Here is a 21,813-nt window from a genome sequence, read left to right on the forward strand (position 1 = left end):
GCTTTGTTTCATAATGAGGATCACACTCTGTAATTCTATGTTTATTTGTAGGACTCCGTGTTCAATTACAGTGAGCCCAGGGAGGGCGGGGACAGGGTTTCTTTTCTTCTGCATTCTTAACCCAGGCCTATATATAGCCTAGGGTTCAACAAGTATTCACGATGAGTACTTAGATGAGCATATTAATGAATAAAGCCACAATAATTACTAGTTTGCATTTCTCCTGAATGTTTTCTCAAGAACGCCGAATAGTATTTACCATGTTTCTCTTTTTGCATTGGCTGTTAGGAAGCTCAAAGCCATATCTGTGAAGCCATCGCAGCAAGTCTGTAAATCCGCGTGCATATTTATTTACTATCCTGGTTCCTCGGACGTACCCACTCTTATTTTCCTATCTTCATTTGCTATTTTTAACTTATGCTCCCATACTGGGCTGCATATGTCCTTGTGAGAAGCTTTAATAGATATCATTGTGGAAATGAAATAAATTAAGCAGGCTGTCTTAAATTTCTAACCTGCGGAGAAAAAGAAACGCCCTTTCCGATGCCACAGGCTGTCTTCAGAGCCATCAGCCACCCTTAGATTACCTGCTTTCCCGTGTCCTACGCCCTCTGGGAGTGATGTTTGGGGGGCAGTGGGTGAGATGCTATTTCCTTCCAATTAGGCTGGTGAGGTGGCATTGCAGGTGGTGTTCTAGAATAAATGAAGGTGAAAGGCAGACAGAACTGCAAAGCCTTACACAACGTGTTTTCCCTGCTCTGACCGTGGCCCGTGGTTACCAGGGAAGGGAGTTAGCGACCCGGGTGGACGTGAGCAGCTGCAGTGGGTGAGGGGCCCGGGCAGGATGCTCGGAGTGCCCTGCAGGCATTAGTGCGAGAGGAATCAGGTGCTGGGTTTTTATTGGCGAGTCGAGAACAGCCCCCGGATCCAGGAAGAGAACCTGCTTCTCTAGGCCGATCAGATCACCGGAGAGGAGGGCCCCACCCGGACTTGTGTGTTTGCCCTGCTATGTGTATTCAGCCAGCAGGCTCCGGACCAGGAGGCAAAGGGCAGGGAGCCGGGCTCAGTTGACCGCCTGGCACCAGGCAGCACCAGCTGGAGACAAGGCGCGCTGAGCTTCTAGAAGCATCTCCAGGTGACACCAGGGGACTGAAGACACTCCCACCGGGGACTCGACAGGTAACGGCTTCCAGGTCCTTCCAGCAGGGCATGGGGCTCGTTGTTTGGGGCAGGCAGTGAAATGTAGAAGCTGGGCGTCAGAGAGGATTGAGTTTCACCCCAGCTCTGCCACCGATTCCCTGTGCGGGCTTGGGTATGCGTGAGCCTCAGTTTCACCTTCTGCAAAATGGACCCAAAGATAGCCTTACCTCAACCCTCAAGGGGTTCTAGAAGGATTAGATGACAATGTAGGCGGTGTCAGGTACGAAGCCATAGCTCCAATTTGCGTGGAACGATTGAGGGCCATTTCGAGTTAAGACTTGGGGTGAAAAACCAGCGAACGGAGGGGTATGCTATGTGATTCGGGGACTACTGGCAGGACAAGAGTCCCCCCCCCCCCCCGCCCAGGTAAAGCTGGCTTTGAGTCTGTGCCAAGGGGCATCATCTAAGGAAGTGGAGCAGACGGGGAGAAGGACTCCTTGTGTGAACCTGGCTCTTTACATGAATTGTGTTATTTAACATTCGGAACGATCCTTCGAGGTAAATGCTGGATTCAAATCCCAGCTGTCGGACTCCAACAGTCGGCATCACTCTGTGCAGCTCCTTCCTGCCTCGGGTGCCCTGGGGCAGCTTACTTACCTCTCTGGGCTTCATTTCCTCATCTGTAAAATGGGCACAATCATATTACCGCGATCCAAGCGAACTTTGTGAGGGCTGAGACTGATTTCACGGACGCTTACGCCCTTGAAATCAACACTGGCTCTCGCTTCTGCTGCCGTCATCGTCTTGATTTTACAATTCGGGAGACGAGGGAGGGACCTCTTCCCAGGTCTCACCGAACGGAACTGAGACCCAAGCCGTTCGGGATTTGAGTGAGGCACTCGTATGGGTGCAGAATTTAAGAGACACCAAAACTCTCAGTCATCAGGATAAATTCCGCTTTAAAGCACGATTTAAAATTGTTTTAAATTCACGCCAAAGCACCCACGGTGAACAAAACAACAGCATGTTAAGTAAAGATAGGATCAGTAATGGCATCGTTGTGGTTATTTAAACGCTGTGATGTCAGGTCCTCCTCGGGAGGAGGCTTTTTTCCCAAGATTTCTCAAACTTGCGAAGGGCTGTCTTTTTCCCAAGAAGGCATGTGCTTCTGGAAAGCAAGCATCCTGGCTGGTTTCCCACGATGGCGGGTGCTCACAGGGAGGGAGGGAAAGGGGCCCGGGAGGGCCGAGGACCCTGCTCCACGCAGGCTCATCTGTCTCGCCGGAGTGACACGTTTGCTGATCGCGGCACTGTTGGCGGCTTCTGTCACCTCTGCGCAGCAGCGCTGGGCGAGGTAAAGGACGTGAGGAGCCGAGTCACTGGAACCAGGTTTGCCCCCAGCTTTGCCTCTTTGCAGCTTTCTGAGGGGGGGGAGGGGGGGTGTCATGACTCCTCTTACGCATTTAATCACCAGCGCCAATTAAAGATGGGCAGGACAAGGAGGCACCTGCCCTCGTGGAGTTTGCATTCTAGGCGGCAGGGGACTGCATCACGGAGCCTCAGTCTCTCCATCTCTGTAATGGAGGAGTGATGGGATGCTGCGAGGAAAAACGGACACAATAGAAGGAAAGGTCCTGGCCCTAGGACCAGGACTAGCGGGAAGCAAGCGAGGCACCCGGGGCAAAATCCAGGGCGGGTGCTCATTCCGGAGTGTGGATTCTGCACCTGCCCAGACCTCCCATGCCTCCTTGCGTTTGGCGCCTGTGTGCCTCCCTTGCCTTACCCTAATCCTGGCCCTGCCTGGCTCCGAGTAAGCCTTCAGATGATGCTACCCGCTACGCTAGTAGCTTAAAGATGTCTGCTGCAACACTAAGAAGGAGATAGTAAGCTCTAAGCCTTCCGGAACGTCAACCATTTGTACAAACGTAACTGAGTGTTCTGACAGGAAGACGTCAATTGCCAAGCATTCCTGAAACCCCCAGTGCAGTTTTGATAAAGGCACGTCTCCCCCTGTGCCCACGTGGTCCCATACTGGAGAACGGGGCTTGGGGAGAACAGCGAAGGCTGATTTTCAGTCCTCACGTGCCCCCTTGTGACGTAGGCAGCCTGTACCACTGCACATGGACGCCCTCAGAGTATCTCCCCTTCCCAGGACTGTGCTGGGGGCCACAGGGAGATGCAGGGTCACGGCACCTGGCCGAGCAGGTCTGGTCTCTTTACTCATATTGATCTCGCCCTCGGAGGTGGGGGCCGGAAGGCTTGTTCCGCTGGGTGTGCCAGATGGCTGTGTGGGCCCTGCCCTTGCCGGGGCAGTGAGGAGGCCCCACCTCCTTGCCTGCATTCCATGGCATTGATCAAAGGTGTTTCTGCTTACTTGGTGACTAATTCTGTCACCATTCCGCCGTCGAGGACCTGCCCTTTCCACCTGACTGTCATTTAGCTGCTCGCTGGCCGGGCGGCTTCAGAAACGCTCTCTCCGGGGCAGCTGCACTGTGTTTCGTGTTTAATCCGTTCCCCGGAGCAGGACTTGTTAACCTGTAACTAACCCGAGGTGATGCGAACACCAGTCGTCGGTGTGAAAGAGGAGGGAGGCATCCAGGGGCAGCTTCCGGTGTGGCTGTTTCACGCGTGGGTCAGAACACAGAGCCAATGGGATCGTGACATTAATAAGAGAAATAAATAGAGGGCGCCGGGGTGGCTCAGTCAACTAAGCATCTGACTTCAGCTCAGGTCGTGATCTCTCAGAGCCTGGATCCTGCTTCGGGTTCCGTGTCTCCCTCTCGCTCTGCCCCTGCCCTGCTCGCACTCTGGGTGTGTGTGTGTCTCTCTCTCTCGAAAGTGAATAAACACTTAAAAATTAAAAAAAGAGAGAGAGAGAAATAGTATCAGTAGGGACTAACATTTTCTCACCTGACTACTGCCAAGCCCTTGTGCTAAATCTCTGCACAAAGATACTTGATGACCCTTCAATTTTGCATTCGTCCTAAAATATGCCTTGACTTTAGAGCAGACGACATTCCTTGACCAGTTATGATTTTGATGTCTTGTCGCAAAAACAGGCGATATTTCATATTCTGTGTTGTATTACGTTGCATATAAATATTTAATGAGATAAAAGCATAACTTCTAGGGCAGAGGACACAGTAGAAGGTGAGAAATAGGAAGTTAAGAGTTTGAACTGTGGTACCAGGCTACCGAGGGGTAAAGCCTGCTTCAGCCCCTTACCAGCACGTAATCTGTATCAGTCAGCTCGTGCTGCCGTAACAAAAATGCCATTCACACAGTTCCAGAGGCTAGAAGTCCATGATGAAGGTCCTGGCAGACTCTGGTTCTGGCGGGAACTCTCTCCTTGGCTCTCTCGTGCCACCGTCCTCTCGCCGTGTCCTCGCACGGTGGAGAGAGCGCACGCTCTCTCTCGGTGTCTGCTGTTCCGAGGACATTAATCCTCTGAGTTCGGGGCCCCGCCCCGCTAACCTCCTCCAACCTTAATTGCTTCCTCAGAGACCCCATCTCCAAACGCAGACCCAGGGGGAGTCAGGGCCTCGCCATGTGACTTTGGAGGGGGCAACAGTTCAGGCCATAGCATGATCGTGGGCAAGGAAGGTGTGCATGAAGTTTCTGCATCTATAAAATGGGACAACGAAAACACCGGCCTGCCCGCCTCGGGGGTTCTATTTCGGACGTGATACGTCAATATAGGAAAACACTCAGAGCTGTGTTCAGCGTAGAGTAGGGACCGGAGAAGTATGAGGTGTCATTTTTACAAAGACACGGCACACTTTATTTGCCCCGTATAATAATGGCTGATCTTCAGTCCCTAAAGGGTATACACCAGCCGCTGGGCTAAACACCATGTGGACTGAACCCTTTTGATCTTCGCCCGAGAGTGAGGAGGACGAATGTGTCACAATCTTTCCTCCCCCCCTCACCCCTACAGAGCAGGAGCTAAGGCAGACAGCTGGTGTGAGCCGGGACGTGAACGCAGGACGGAGCGTTTACCGTCTCATCATTGGGACTAAGGTCGGCAGGGACGCTGGGCCACAAGCAAGAGGAGAAGGCTAAGTCCCCCCGCCAGAGCGGGATGCCTCATCCTCCACACTGGTGACATTTGGGGCCAGATCACTCTCTGCTGGGGGCCGTCCTGTGCTCCACAGGATGTTCAGCAACATCTCTGGTCTCCACCCCCTGGGCACCAGTAGCAGCTCCGCCCTCGCCCCCGCCCTGAGCTGTGACCTGGAGGGCAGCACAGCCCCCCGCCCCGTTCTAGAAACACTGCTCACCAGTTATTCTGAGAAACAAAGAGAAGCCTATTTCTGAAGCGAACCTTTGCATATAACCAAGAAGTCTCAGCAGCTCCCATATGCGAAATATAAACATAGAGTCCTGGGAATTAGGACCAAACACCCCAGCCCTTGGGTATGTACGTACCTCTCCCTCTCTCCCCTTGTCGGGTGCCTGCTCCGTGCCGGGCACAAGGCTCCCTCATCGAACCTTCCCCGCAAAACTGGGGAGAGCAAGGGCTGCTGGGGGAAGTGCCACAGCCTCTCTGTCCTCAGTTTCTCAGCAGAAAATTGAGGGCAGAATAGCGTCCAACCCAGAGGGCTGTTGCAGGGACCCGGGGAGTCAATACACGCAGATTGGGAGCGCGAGGCGCATGGAAAACTCTCCAAGCTTGGGGCGCCTGGGCGGCTCAGCCGGTTAAGCGTCCGACTTCGGCTCAGGTCACGATCTCGCGGTCCGTGAGTTCGAGCCCCTCGTCGGGCTCTGTGCTGATGGCTCAGAGCCCGGAGCCTGCTTCCGATTCTGTCTCCCTCTCTCCCTGCCCCTCCCCGGCTCACAGTCTGTCTGTCTCTCTCTCAAAAATAAATAAACATTAAAAAAAAAAATTTTTTTTTAAAGAAAACTCTCCAAGCCTGCTGATGGTTGTTCCCACTAGGAAGACCATCATTTCCCACAAGGAAAATGCATTCAGAGGGCCCGGTGCCTTGTCCCAAACCTCGCAACTATGAGATGTATGGAGGCCTGGCTCGCGCCAGAGGGTTTCCCCTCAGGGGCAGGCCGCAGTGCCCAGGCGAGCAGGGGGCAGAGATTACTGCCCGCTCAGGCCACCCTTCTCCCTCCTCCCTGGGGGCCTTGCTCCTCACTTCTCAACAGCCGCCTGGGAGGGGGAGGCTGGCCGGGGCCACCGTGCCCTGCACACCCCTTCTCGGGGAAGGACAGCTGGAGACTCCGGTTGCCCTGCATCTGCAGGCTAACAAAACACAAGACCCTCGAAGAGCGCCCTGACGAGGTGGGGAGGTTTCCAGACGCCTGGGCTGATGATGGTTTGTGGGGCCTGAAGCACAGGGCCTTCCTCTGAGAATCCCTGTGACAGGCAGCATCCAGGGGCCAGGGGCCCCCCAAATATCCAAACCAGTGACCTCGGCTGCCACGGAAATCACCTGAAGATCCTGAAAAGGTACCGGTGCCCAGACCCCACTGTGGAGAGTCTGAGGGCACCGGTCCAGCTGGGGCCTGGGCCCCAGGGGTTTAAATCCGCCCCTGGTTGCCCTGTGCCCACTGGTTCTAATGTGCAACCCAGCTTGAGGTCTGGCCTCACGGACACAGCCAGACGTGGAGAAGCTAAAGGGCTTTCGCATCTGGATGACCCCCAAGCAAAGACTGACGCTGTGCTCTCAAATGCTAAGGCCTCAACCATGAGTTCGTTTTCAAAAACAAAACACCTTGCCACATGGCCTGGCTTGTGTTCAATGTCAGAGTAGGTCATTAAAAACAAAACAACTAACACTATTGGTTCATGAAAGAAAGGGCGTCACCTTCAAACTTTCTTTCTTTTTTTTTCCCCCAAAGTAAAATCTGGCTCTTTCTTTTTTTTTTAAATGTTTATTTATTTTTGAGAGAGACAGAGACAGAATGTGAGTGGGTTAGGGGCAGAGACAGAGGGAGACACAGAATCCGAAGCAGGCTCCAGGCTCCGAGCTGTCAGCACGGAGCCCGACGCGGAGCTCGAACTCACGAGCTGTGAGATCATGACCTGAGCCGAAGTCGGACACTCACCCAACTGAGCTACCCAGGCGCCCCAAATCTGGCTCTTTCAAATGAATACAGTGTTCTTGATGAAAAACTCTTGATCTGATTGATCTTTCTCGTTTGTGGGAGACCAGAGAAAACTCCATCACGGACAGGAATTATTGTCTGAACCATCGAGAGCCTCAGTGTGGCCGTCCGTTAACTGGGGGTAAAGAGTCCTTGCCTCACAGACTCCTTGAGTGGGGTTAGAGGGAGAGGGAGATCAGCTCAGCCTGGTTTGCCAAGGGCTTCCCTAGTTTTAGCACAAAATTCCTGTACCCCCGAGCACCTTCTTTCCCAGGACAGCCCAGATTGACTCTCACCATCATGGTATTTGTTTTCTTTTGTTTTAAAAGTTTATTTATTTATTTTGAGAGACAGAGAGAGCGCACATAGGAGGGACAGAGAGAGAGAGGGAAAGAGAGAACCCCAAGCAGGCTCCACAGTCAGCGCAGAGCCCGATGTGGGGCTCGATCTCACGAACCGTGAGATCGTGACCTGAGCCGAAACCAAGAGTCGAGTCGGATGCTTAACCAACCGAGCCAGGGGCGCCGGGTGACTCGCCTTCTTATCCTGTGTCCCAGAATGCTCAGCACTGGGCAGCCACATGGCAAGCTCTCCGTACACATCAGATATGACTATCATTATTGTTTTATTAGATGTACTATCTCCGGGGCATGAGACGACTTGCCAGTCTCCTGCCAACTGTCAACAGAGGATGTAATTGCTAACTGTGATACTGTTTCCCTGGACCTCCCCAAACATTCTGACCTCGCCCTGTGGGCCGGCCAAACGCATTCATTTCTGTTGATACCAACGCTGGCCAATAGGTGGCAGGGACCTTTTGGTTTTGTCCCACGTAAATCCTGCTCTTTGCAAAATAAGGAAGAGCAGGAACGATTTCACGACACCTGTGTTATAACTGTGGCTGGGAAGCAATGTTACCCGAATCCAGGTAGTCCCTGCAAAAGACGGGCGAATGCAGTGTGCTTCTTTTGGTCCACTCGGCCCTGAATCCGCCAAGAGGCTACTCCCAACGCGCAATGATCAGGAAAATGGAACCCCAGCTCCACGGGACGAAAAGGTTCTCCTGCCCACTCACATCACACGTCTCCCAGCCCACAGGTTTTCTCGTAACTCTCGAACATTTTTTGAAAGTAGCCCCCAAACGAAGTCCGAACTGAACAACGAGAGCTTTACACGTTTGCAAACCCATTGGTGAATCGCTTTTCAATTCTGTGGAAAGCCGGATTCCGGTGGTGACGTAATCTGCAAAATCGGAATGATGTTGCCACTGCCTTGCTGATTTGCTGCAGTGACTCAATGAGTTTACTACAAGTCAAGCCCTTTGAACAGTTTCTCAACACATGGTAATCACTCACCAGATCTGTTGCCGTTGTTGTTGTTGTTACTATTTTATCATCGCTATGGTTGTTAGAGCTGTCATTATGTTTATATACAGCAGGTTCAACTCCTGGTCAGTCTTACTACCGGCAACATTTGTCTCTCAGCTGCCTCTCCCCCCTTTTTTGCAAACTAGGTATATACACTACTCAGTATATATCTCCAACAGCGGTTGATGAACTTTCCAGAAAGGGCCTATCTTGGACTTTTCAGGCCATAGAGTCTCTTGCAACTGTACAACTCTGTCTTTGTAAGCATGAAAGCAGCCACATGGAGACCAAACATGAATGAATGGGCATGGCTGCCTTCCAGTAAAATTGTACTTATGGATACCAAAATTTGCATTTCATGTAATTTTCATGTATCACGATCTGTGATTCTTCTCCTGATCTTTTTTCCAGCCACTTACAAATTTTTTTAATGTTCATTTTACTTTTGAGAGAGAGAGAGAGAGAGAGAAACAGAGCAGGAGCAGGAGAGGGGCAGAGAGAGAGGGAGACACAGGATCTGAAGCCGGCTCTAGACTCTGAACTGTCAGCACAAAGCCCGACATGGGGCTCGAACTCACAAACTTCAAGATCATGACCTGAGCCGAAGTTGGATGCTTAACCGACTGAGCCACCCAGGTGCCCCTTTCCAGCCACTTATAAATGTAAAGCCCGTTCTTAGCACACTGGCCACAGTAAAAACAGGCGGCAGGCTGGACTGGCCCCACAGCTGTTGTCTGCCAACCCCAGTCTTGAGGCTTCAATATTATAACCATTATGTCCCGTTTATAGATGGAAGTGACAGTCCATTATAAGTATGTGCATCATGGATTTTATAAACAGGAAATGTTGCAAAATAACCTAACATCCTGTAGGTTTTAGCATCACTCAGCCTTATTACCCGGTATGATTAGAAAACATAAAATCCCCAGATTCTGTTACTACCAAACTCCCCCAAGAGAGCAGGTGGTCAGACCTATGGCCCTTTTTTGGCCTCCGAAATTTCTAATGACTCAATGTGTCTATTCCCATGGCAGGGAACCTCATACCATGGGCCAGAAGCCCATGGGAATCCTTGGAGATGCACTGGCTGTTTTCAACCAGAAATGAAAAGTCCCGGCTCTTATTCTGAAAGCCACCAAAAGCTGATGAGGCAGCTCATCCAACATACATTATTCTGCTTGTGAAAAAGAAACTTTTAGGTAGCAAGGCAGCACGTGTTCGGAATGTCTGAAAGAGCCCTACTTCTGAGAGCAGGCATACTCCGGGTCAGACCCTCACTTGGCCGCATTCCGGATGTCTGTCCTGGGTGAGTGGTGGAGAACTCATTCCCGCCTTTCGAAGGAGGGAGAAAATAATATGCGGAACATCCCGGTGGTTAGCAGCACGGGTGGCCTGTGTTTGAATCTTGCCCCCGCCATCATTAACTGGGTGACCTTTGGAAAGTAATGCAGTCTTCTTGTGACTCAGCCTCCTCATATCTAGAAGGAGGTGATGAGAGCACCCACTTCACAGGGGTGCTGCAGGGTTCAATAGAACCAGACAGGGAGTGCATTTGGAACACGGTGCTGGGAACTGAGAACATGCTACATAATTGTTGACCTTTATCATTATTACTAAAACAAGGCTCAGTTAATGGTAGGAGCGGCACCTGCCTGGTGAGAGGTAGTTATCAATGATTATTCCCTCCATCCAACCAGTAAGTAATAAATTAGCATCTGATCAATGCAAACACCATGGTGAATGCAGAAGACACAACGATGGGGACGGGGGGGGGGGGGGCGCCTGCGTGGCTCAGTCGGTTAAGCGTCCAACCTCGGCGTAGGTCATGATCTCGCGGTTCGTGGGTTCGAGCCCCGCGTCGGGCTCCGTACTGACAGCTCAGAGCCTGGAGCCGGCGTCCGATTCTGTGTCTCCCTCTCTCTCTGACCCTCCCCCGCTCGTGCTCTCTCTCTCTCTCTCTCTCTCAGAAGTAAAGAAATATTAAAAACAATTTTAAAGAAGAAGATACAACAATGGCTGAAGACCGACGGTCTCTGGCCTCATGGCGCTTACAATTTGTTGGGGGAAGAGAGACAAAAGCTAAGTGTTCTGTTTTGCCCTCCCAGGCTGTACCAATTGTTACTGCATTCGAGAACCATCGTACGTAGCACGGCCACCTCCTACCCACCCCCCCAACCTGGCCCCTGTTATATTACCAGTTTACTTTTATTCAAGGCATTGAACCCCGCATGTTTGGGTTGAAGAAACACTGAGATATTACTTACTCTGAGCCAGACAGTGTTCTAAACATTTCACAAGCATTAATCGTCAAGTCCTCATAGCAGGTCTATGAGGCACAGAGAGCCTAATTAACCCATGCAAGGACACACAGCGAGGAGAGGCAGGGAGAGGGTTCAAGGCCAGGTTGTCTTGCTTCGGGCTCCTGCTCCTAACCACTGTGCCATGCTGCCTTGAGCTATCGGAAATGGCCTGGCTTATGGATTTATTGTCTTTTTATTATCTACCCACAAGACTTTAGCTCCGTGAAGTCAGGGGGCCTAGTCTGTTTAATACACAGTCCTAGCCCTCATGACTGGCACAGCGTAAGGTGTAGAGTTAGTGCTCAGTACCTACTTGTTGAGTCAATGAATGAATGAAAACACAGCCAAATAAATAATTACAAGTAGCACTAAGTGTTATGGGAAAAAAAAAAACAAAAACAAAACCCAAACACCACCAGTGCTATGAGAGGTTTTAGCAAAGGATCTAATTTCGTTTGAGGATCAGAGAATACTAAAAATTCTAAGTATTATTTTAATTATCCTCTTTCTAAAATCTCCTTGATGCAACAGCTGTGATGGGCTCAGAGGGAAGAAAATGTTATCTGGACTGAATACACTTTTCATGATGATAAACATCTCCTCTCAGCAATGAAATGCAGTTGAAAATTGGAGCTGCATTTGACTTAAATTCTGTTGAATATATAAGTCCCAAACCGCTTCTCATCCCTCAAAATAAATATAAGCAATTGACCTAACTTGGGCTTATGTTGACACATCCAGAGTAACTTGTCAAGTCTCTGCTGCCTTAACTTTAGATGTGGGAAGAAGGTTTTTGTTTGTCTTGGGTTTTAATTTCTCTCTCTCTCTCTCTCTCTCTCTCTCTCTCTCTCTCTCTCTCTCTCTATTGCAGGAGTAATGGGCAACCAAATGAGCGTCCCACAAAGAGTCGAAGACCAAGAGAATGAATCAGAGATAGACACTAACAAGGTAGGTAGCTATGCTCACCGGGTGATTCGCCACTAGCAGGTGGATTTGGGAACGATGGCAAAATAAATGGCCTGTTCAGAGCTCATCACACAGACAGTATTGATGAGGATGATGTGCTGATATTCCCATGGAACAGTTGTATTCAAGTTCAGTCGGAGTCAAACCTCCAGAATCCATCAAGGAGCTTGTTCAAGATGGCGGACTCCACCTAAGCCCCGCCTCCTCCCCCAGGCTTACTGAATCCAAGACTGCAAGGCCGGGAGCCTATGCAACCTGCGTCTTTAAGGACCTCCAAGGTGCATCCCATGGGGCTCATTTTGTACCTACTCGCAGGTGGTTCTCAACTGTGGGTGATTTTGCCTGACCCTACCAGGGGACACTTGGCAATGTCTGGAGACGTTTTTGATTGTTGCAACTCACCGCTGCTGATCTAGTGGGTGGAGTCCAGAGATGCTGCTTCACGGTGTACAGGAAAGCCCGTGCAACAGAGAGCGACCTGGCGCCAAACATCAGTGGTGCCTGGGATGGGGAACCCAGGGGAGGGTCGGCAGCGGGCCGGCTTGGCTGCACATGGGGATCATCTGAGGTATTAAAAGATTGTGATGCCAGAATAGCACCCTAGACCAATTGAATCAGAATCTGTGTGTGGGAGTGAGGGCAGGCAGCCACATTTCTAGAGCGTCTCAGCTGCTGCCAGTGTAGCCAAGGTGGGGAGCCGGGTTTAGGAACCCTTCCTTCAGGAGACTGCTCTGGAGGGCAGAGGCCAGGGACTCCCAATCACTGCTCCTTGGATCTTCTACGACCCAGTCGCAGAAAGCCGACATTTCCACCATCCAGTGGAATCTGAATTCGATTCCATGTAAGACTTGGAGCCCGGTTAAACACGGACACCTCTGTAGGAGGCAGATAGTACCTACGAACTAATGTTGAGAATATCGTTGGAGAATCGCTGCTCAGAAGAGGCTGGATTTGGAGAAATGGGCTAAAACTCCGGTGCCTGTGTACTGGGGGCCAAGCCTGCCTGTGTAGTATGTCATCTGGGAAAGCTTTGCTGTCTGGCCCCACCGCCAGCAACCGAAACACAACGTCTGGATCAGCCTCAGGCATCAGGAGTCTCTCAAGCTCCCAAGCGACTCCTAGTGTGGGAGCCTCTGGCCTCTAGGAGCTCAGCAGTGACAAAAGTCAGTGAAGGGGGCAGGCAGGGCCCCCGGAGGAACGGAGACCGAGGGTCTATTTGGAAATGGCTGGCTCTGGCCGACAGATACCATCCAGATGTCCCCAGAGTCTGGTTTTTCATTAGTAGTTAGAAAACAGTGTGAAAGAAAGCTGATTTTTAAAGATGGGCAACTGATTCCCAAAGACTTGAAAACAAAAACTCTGTAAATCAAATAAACCAAATTGGCACATCCAGGATTGCCCCTGGGGGATGCCGGTTATGAGCTTGGGGCCAGACCGTCACATGGGTTAGACGTTTCCTTGTTGTGATTTCTTTTTTTTATGTTTATTTATTTATTTGGAGAGAGAGAGATTGAGAACAAGGGGTTGGGGGGGGGGTGGAGAGGGAGGGGCAGAGAAGAGGGTCACCAATGATCCAGAGCAGGCTCCGCACTGTCAGCACAGAGCCCGACACAGGGATTGAACTCACGAACCGTGAGATCACGGCCTGATCTGAAGTCGGACGCTTAACCGACTGAGCCACCCAGGGGCCCCTGCTTTCTTGTGATTTCTTGGGAGGGTTGATGATCTGATTCAAGACCACAGGCTTATTTTAAACAATGAGACCATTACAAACACATGAAGAAAGGGAAAAGCCTTCTGTGTCCGCCCCAGGAGGTTCCCACCTTCAGGAGCTGCCATTCAGTCTTTTGCTTGTCTTCTGTGCACTTACCAATCTAGAGAATAGGCTTAGCAAAATCCCCTACCACATGCAGAGTACTTAGCACATAATCAATATCCAATTAATGCCAACTATTAGTGGTATAATGTAGATGGTCTTATCACTAAAATAGCACCAAGCAACTTACCTTCTCTCTCGTAACATTTTTCTTTCTGTCCGAGTATATTCGTATGTATGCACGCACACGTATATACGTAAGCATAAAAGCTTTAAAAATACTTGCAAGAGATAACAAGAGGAAAAACTGTCAGGGCAGTGGCCTGAAATTGGAAAGAGGTTCCAGTGAAGACGGAGGGAGTGGGTGTGGAACGGAACCGAAAACGGCCAACTTCATGCATTTGACAAGTTTGTTGACTAAAGGTCCGGCTGGGGACGGCGCTTTGCGTGCAGGAAAGCGGCACGCAGTTAACCTCACAGCGTGAGGAATCGGTGTGTTAAGTTCTCGTTCCCCACTGGTTAGATGAGTGGCCCCAGTTAGCCTGGGCGTCCCGTTTGTACGTTGGGGTCCCTCCTGCCTGTGTCTGTGGGGCTCACCGAGATGAATGGGTTATGTAGCTTCCCGGAGGCAGGATGGGAAGCTGGGTGGTTTCTGGAAACACAGCCTTTAAATTAAGTTTAATTTGGTGATGCGCCCTGTGGCCGTGAGTTTCTTCCTTGACTTCTGATTTTCCCCCAAAGACTTGACTCCTAATGCCAGAACCAATGTTCTGTTCCAGGCGGCGTCCGAGAGTAGATGTGCACAAAACGGGGTGCCGGTGATCATATCAACCCGCGACATTCCTTGCTATGATGAAGGTCAGTGCCATCGGGGAAGTGAGCCGCTCCCCTTGGGGTGGGGAGGGGTCTGCCCATCCTGTTTACGGTGAAAGGAAAATGCAAGGCTTGAAGCCACAGGCTGGCTTTGAAAACGTTCGTATTCGTGTCCTGGGGCTGCCCTGACAGTGTCACAAACTGGGTGGCTTAAGCGACAGAAATGTGTTGTCTCACAGCACTGGAGGCCAGAAGTCTTTTCTTTCGATTGTATTCACTTTTATTAAAAAGTAAAACCACAGAAACAAAAATGAACGTACAAACAATGAGACGGGGTGGGCGAGGGGGGTGGGGGGGACCGCCTAGGTAGGAGAGAATATGAACACAGTGATGGAGATCCCAGCTAGGGGACAGTCCTCCATACCGTGGACGATCCTCGTTACCACAGCATCACCACATGGGCAGCGTGGCGCCTTCTGAGCACCATCGAGGGGGAATCTGTTCTCTGTCTCTGTCCTGCCTTCTGGCAGCCTCAGGCGTTCGGTGGCTTCTGGATGGTATTCTCTCTACGCAGGTTTGTCCGTGTGTCCAGATTTCCCCTTTCATAAGGACACAGTCACGTGGGATTGGTGTCCACCTTAATTGACCTCATCTTAACTTGGTCATTTGCAAAGACCCTGTTTCCAAATGGGGTCACAGGCACTGGGGGATACAGTTCACTCTGAACAGCACCCACTCCTTCTGGTATTCATAACCACTGGAAGGGGCCAAGGATCTACAGCAGATGAGATAAAAGCCAGAGTGAAAATGATAAGAGGTGGGCATTTGGGTCAGACACACCTGGTTAAAATCGTTGCCGGTAACCCACTAGCTCTGTGACCTGAAGGAGTCATCTGACTTTTTTTTTTATGTTTATTTATTTGTCGGGGGGTGGGGTGCAGAGAGAGAGGGGGACAGAGGACCCGAAGCAGGTTCCGCGCTGACAGCAGAGAGCCCGACGCAGGGCTCGAACTCACAAACCTCGAGATCATGACCTGAGCTGAAGTCAGACACTTAACTTCCTGAGCCATCCGGGCAACCCGAGTGATCTGACTTTCAAAACCCGGATTTTCTCACCTCTCCTGTGGGGATAAGAACACCTACCTGACAAAATTCCTGAGAGCGTTAAAGGAGACCGTCCATGAAGTATTTACATATCACCCAGCACGTAGGAACTCCGCAAGAAACTGGTAAAGGATACAAGGCCACAGAATTTTCTCTACACAAGGGCAGTTTTAAAATGGGACAGTACACTTACCTGTTTTATTTTATCCTGCAATATAAGACCATAAATTCAATGCATCAAAAGTGTCTGGGTTCCACTACGCAGAGAACATGTACATAACTATATGAGAAGAAGTGGCAAAGGGCAAGAACTCTGGAATCAAACTGTTGGCTTTGCCACCTACCAGCCGTGTGACCTTAAGCAAGCTACTCAACTTCTCTGAACCTCAGTCTCCACGTCTCTAAAGTGGGATAACGACAGTACCTACAACACAAGTGTCAGATTTAATAAAGCACATATTTCAGTGCTTGCCGCGTAGCAAGTGCTGTAAGTCTTAGCTGCCATCATTATTATTTTATGATGATGGTTGCGGTCATTTGCATGTAAGTTTCTGGGCTCCCGTTTCCTCTTCTGAACAATGAGGAAGTGAGTTTTATTACTGGTTCTGGGGGTTTTAGAATCTCCTAGGGTAAGGGGGAGAACTCCTTTCTTTATACTCTACTACTCACACCACATCTGACATCACAAGTGTGGGACTGCCCACTAAGCCGAGACAGCAGGTGGGTGTCCCTTACGTCAGCGCAGTGCTCGCTCTGTTCACCTAAAGTTCACATCAGCCTCCATGGGCGTAAGCCTCAGTCCCACCAGATTTCCGTTGCCGGTTGCAAGCAGGGGGCCCCCAGGCTACCCACGGGCTCCCGTCCTACTTGGCTACAAGTCAGAGATTCCCATGACCCCCCTCCTCATCTCCTCAGGTTCAGTTATCTGCTAGCATGGCTCACAGAACTCAGGGAAACAATTTAATTGCTAGGTTGCCAGTTTATTATACAAGGATTCAACTCAGGAGCGGCCAGATGGAAGGAATGCAGAGGGCAGGGTAGGAGGGCTCCGGGGGAGTAGGGAGTAGGAGGGGGAAACTTCTGTGCCTTGTCTGGGCACACCACCCTCCCATGCCGCCCCCCCCCCCCATGTGTTCACCAGTCCAGCTCTCCCAACCCTGTGCTTCAGGGAGTTTTGTGCATGCCTTATTACTCAGGCATGATTGATTAAGCCATTGGCCATTGGTGATTGAACTCGATAATCCAACCACTCCCCCCTCCCCAGAGAGGGGGGGAGGGGCTGAAAGTTCCAACCTTCCAATCACAAAGCTGGTTCCCATGGCAACCGGGGCCCCCATCCTTAGGGGCCTTCCAAAGTCACCTCATTAGCATAAACTCAGACGTGGTTAAAAGGGGCTGGGCTTGTGATGAATAACAAAAGACATCTCCATGGCTCTTATCTTTCATAAGATAAGTTGTAGGAGTTCTGGGCCAGGGCCAGGAACGGGGTTGAAGACCAAATATGGATTTCTTATTCTATATTACCATATCATTCCCGAGGAGTTTCTTAAAAGCTTAGGGATGCCAGGTCTCCTCCAGTAGCCTCTGTCCACCATTAACCTAAGGCTGGGAGCTTTCGAGAGGGGTCTGACACGCAGCCAGGATTGGCAACCACTGGCTGAGACAAGGTCCCAAGTTTCCTCCTGCCTTTAAACCTTGTGGGTCAAACTTACACTTTGATATACACAAAATGGATCGCACATACAGCCGCGACCTCGGACGAGACTGGTATGCAAGCTGGCCACTGAGAGGCACCGGCTTTGAAGTGAGAACCGTACCGTTTACATAATTTACAAACCGTAGATGTTTGTTCTTGAGAAACTGAGAGGCGTTGAGAATATAATGTGCCCCCCAGAAATCACTTTCTCTATCATAACGATATTACCATTCTCCTGCTTTCAGTATAGGGCACAAGGTCAAGGCGTGTGTACGAAGAAGAACACAGTGTTTGCGAATTGAGGAAGTCCCCGCGCCCCCACCTTCCTCCCTGGATCCCTCCCTCCCTCCTTGTCTACGTCTTTCCCTGCTTTCCTCCCCAACAAATACATAGTCTTCCTACAAGGAAGAAAACAGGTAACAGAAATACAGGACAGCGGTCTGGAATAGCATATTGCTGTGACCTACACATGACGAGGGACACAGAGAAAGAGAATGGCATTTTGGTGAAGCATGAGTTGGTTGTATTTAGCTCTATTACCCTGCAGCCTTCCTTTCAACTTATCTGGCACCCGCCGGAGAATCTGTAAAGAGTTTAGATTAATCCTCTGAGGTCAGAATTCTGCCTGTCATTCATTGACAACTTGAGCCCAGCGCAACTCGCTTTGGAGTGATTATCCCATTTAATGAGGAAGGCGGCCTGTTCCCGCCCTCTTGCTGTTTTCCCCAGGTTATTAACTGAGTTATAATTTTCAATGCAGTTTTTAAGGGGGTATAAAAGTAGGATTCCGGGGGACTTTTTTTTTTTTTTTTTTATCCTTTCGACAGAATTCTCTGACCATATCTTTTGAGACACCATCTGTTTTCATCTCTGGCGATGTGTACGTATACACATGCCCATAGAGAAAAGTCACCAGAGAAACAGATAAATGGGATTCTGAGTGACTGTTTTCTTTCTTTTTATCTAGATTTCCCCCACTTTTTTCCTATTATGATGAAACAGTTCATCGCCATGCAGGAACGTTTCCTGTGAGGGCTTACTAAGAAGCAGGGGTGGGGGTGACTGGGCGCACAGCCTAGGAAGCCAGGGCGCTAAATTTGAATTGTGGCTCGGTTTCGTGAGCTTGGGCAAGTTTCTGAGCCTCTGTCCTTTCATCTGTAGAACTGGAACGATACTACTGGCAGAACCAAGCTTCTAAGGACCATTGTGAGGCTGAAATGGGTTGATAGGCATGAAATACTGAGCATCGCGCCTGGGATGTGGTGAACACGTGGGGAACGTGACTTGTTCTGGGTTGGAGTCAATGCTGATGCTCAAAGAGGTTGTCATTACAGTTGGAAGTCAACTGGATTATCTCCAGCGTAACTTTTATACCCGGGTGGGCCCAATGTCCTCTCGAGGGTCCTTATGAGGGGGAGGCAGGAGGGTCAAAGTCAGAGAGGGTGACGAGAGGGATGGAAGCAGACACAGAGAGAGACTGGAAGATTCTGCAGTGCTGGCCTCGACGTGAAGAGGGGGGCCATGAGCCAAGGAAAGCAGGGGGCCTCTCAAAGCTGCAAAGAGCAAGGAAGCAGATTCTCCCCTAGAGCATCCAGCTGATCCGTTTCTGACTTCTGACCTTCAGCATTGTAAGATAATATATCTGGGTTGTTTTAAGGCACAAAAATCGTGGTGGTTTGTTACAGCAGCAATAGAAAACTAATGTGAGTGCACTCACGCCTTATTTTTTTTTTTAATGTTTTTATTTTTGAGAGTGAGCACCTGCACGAGTGGGGGAGGGGCAGAGAGAGAGAGGGAGAGAGACAGACAGACAGACAGAATCCAAAGCAGGCTCCAGGCTCTGAGTCGTCAGGCAGAGAGCCCCACACGGGGGCTGGAACCCACAAACCTGGTGATCATAACCTGAGCCGAAGGTGGACGCTTAACGGACTGAGCCACCCAGGCGTCCCCGTGCTCACAGTTTAGAGTCTAACAGACCTGAGCTAATGTCCTTGCTCCGCCACTCACTAGCTGTGCAACCTTGGCAAGGAATTTGCATCTCAGAGAGTCATCTGTAAAACGGGAATAATGATAGTAACTTCGGAGAGAGTGAGAAGAACAGTGGCTGGCCCAGGGTAAATGTGAGGAAATACAGGAGACGGGAGAGGCTGATGAGCAGAGTCTATAGTCACGTGTGTGCCGTATGTCCCGCTTCACCCATCATGTCACCCGACCAGATTTCCCCACCTGTATACTTACGCCTAAAACCTCACTGATCTTTGGGGAAATAAAAATGCCTCCTTTTTCTCCTCCTTCCTATCAAATGTATCACATTAGTTCCTGCTTTTTAAAAAAAAAAAAATTGTTCAGTCCTCACTGCTATTGGATGGCAGAGACAAATGCATGATTTATCGGCCAGAACACATCGTTTTTCAGAAACAGGAGACTGTCTCTGTTTCTCCTGGATAAGAAGTTTCTCAAATATTAACACCTTCCCTTTCGGCTCCTAGTCGATTGTTCCAAAAAAGAATTGCCTAATTTTGCTTTAAAAAATAAAGAAAATTTAAAAAAAAAAAAAAAAAGGTGAGTTATCTCATGGGATTAGAAATTCTTACTCGAGTCCCCCTGCCGATGCGACAACATAATGAATGAGAAGAGGCACATCTGCCGATAGTGATGCTTGGACAAAGTGTCATGGGAGGCCCCAGGCCAAAACTCAGAGCTCCCGGAGAGGGGGAGAACGTGGGACCCACATCACTGGTCGGGAGGGGAGCAATTACATGTGTCCTTCGAGCATCTGAGCACTATTAACCCCCCAGTTGGCCTGTTTTTTAAATCTCTTCCCGACACTCAAATAAAAGTCCCTGAGAAGGGGGCGCGAGCCTTCCCCTTGTGGTTGTAGCGAACAAATGCACGACGGCAACTAGGCCAGGGGCAGCCGATGGGTGAGGAAAGGGGGCTGATGAGAAAGTTCCTAGACCCCAATGTGTGACGCCACAACGTAACCCTGACTCAGGAAACACCCCTTTTAATTGTAACAGGAAGTGGGGGGGGGGGGGCTCCACAGCGTTTCAGCGCGATACCAAACAAGCGTGCCCGTGAGGTCACTGCTGCTCACAGGAGGGCTGCCACCGCCCCGACACCACATCCTCACACGATGGGATCCAAAAGCGGGAAGAGAAAGGCGAAGAACAAAACAAAACGAAGCAAAAAACCCACTAACAAACCATAACAGGAAGAGAAAGGCAAAGATCGGCCGCCATTTTCCACCCTTTCATTAGCACGGAAAGAGAGACCTTTCCCAGAAGCCCCTGCCCCCAGTAGGCATCCCCTTCATCTCATTGGCCGGAACCAGGTCACGTGGCCACGCTGGTCACGTGGCCAGGCTAGCCGCACGGAATGCTGGGAGGCCCGCATCTCTGGGCAGCAAGGGAAGAGAACGGGGCCGGCGTGGATAGGCCGTGGGGAGGGTAAGTGCCTGCCAGCGTGGATCTGAGAGAATTACATTAGAGCAATCGAGAGCAGCACACAACTTTACTCAGGCCTCGCAGAAGACGTGAAAGGGCTCTAGCTCGTCTCCCAAGCCTCCCTTTTCCCCTCTTCTCCCCACATGTGCTATAGATTTTCCCACCCAACAAGCTCTTTATCCTCGGCCGTGCACCTGAAATCCTGCTCTGCCCCCATCCACGCAGGCCCTTGTGTTCTTCTCCCTTGCACGGCATCGCCTCTCGGTAGACAGCAGCGACCGAACGTTCGGGAAAACTGGCTCTCCCCGGGGGGGCGCCCAGCGGCTCTTTGCCCCTCCTCCCCCTTGGAAGCATGCCCTGGGAGGTCTCATCCCTGGTGCTTTTTCTCACCAAAAACTCTAGTGGAGAATTTCTGTCGGATAAAGTCACCTTGCCTGTTACACTGTGGTGGTTGACCGTCTCCAGATATGCACACCCCGACTTCCTCCCCTCCCTGCCCCGAATAATCCATGCCTCCCTGTTGTAGTTTTCTCGCATCGAATCTGGGCTGGCCTGGCCTGCGTAACCAGTAATAGAGTGGAGAGGAGGACCCATGAACTCCAGGCCTAAGCCTTAAGAAGCCCTACAGCCTCTGCCTTTGTCTCTTGCACGGTAGCTCTGGGGGACACTAGCTGCCAGGTCGGAAGTCCAAGTACTCTGAGACTGCCCTGCTGGGGTGGGGGGAGCCCAGACTGGTGCCACGAAGAAGCCGTGGGGCAAGAAAGAGGGCAAGGCCCAGCGAGTCCCCAAACGTGCATCCAGCCCAGCCCAGGGCACGTCCCTGGACTACACAAACATGCCTCTCATGCAACCGGTACAATCTTTAATTCATTGTTTTTTGACAGCTACAAAATGTTTGAAGGTGGGGGTATGTTATAGTTCATTCAGCCATTACCCCCATGTTGGGCATTCATTATTTTTCTTTCTCTCCACTTTGAACGCTGTTGCAGTGAGTATTCTTGTACGTGTTTTTTTTTTTTTGTTTGTTTGTTTGTTTTTTATCCTTTGCATTTGAGATAGTTTCTTCAAG

The 21,813-nt window shown here is 50.5% G+C and overlaps 1 protein-coding gene across 1 annotated transcript in view; it reads left to right on the forward strand.

Moving 5' to 3' along the window:
• The first annotated feature begins 1,059 nt into the window (after positions 1-1,059).
• BCAS1 (brain enriched myelin associated protein 1) overlaps positions 1,060-21,813 on the forward strand; it is a 101,065-nt gene continuing 80,311 nt past the window's right edge. The window contains exons 1-3 of the mRNA XM_042980117.1: positions 1,060-1,179; positions 11,775-11,851; positions 14,477-14,543. Of these exons, the coding sequence (XP_042836051.1) occupies positions 11,780-11,851; positions 14,477-14,543 (139 nt within the window). The 5' untranslated portion in view covers positions 1,060-1,179; positions 11,775-11,779. The remainder of the gene's footprint in view (positions 1,180-11,774; positions 11,852-14,476; positions 14,544-21,813) is intronic.

Source organism: Panthera tigris, chromosome A3 (genome assembly GCF_018350195.1).
Source record: "Panthera tigris isolate Pti1 chromosome A3, P.tigris_Pti1_mat1.1, whole genome shotgun sequence".
In the NCBI taxonomy this organism is placed as follows: Eukaryota; Metazoa; Chordata; class Mammalia; order Carnivora; family Felidae; genus Panthera; species Panthera tigris.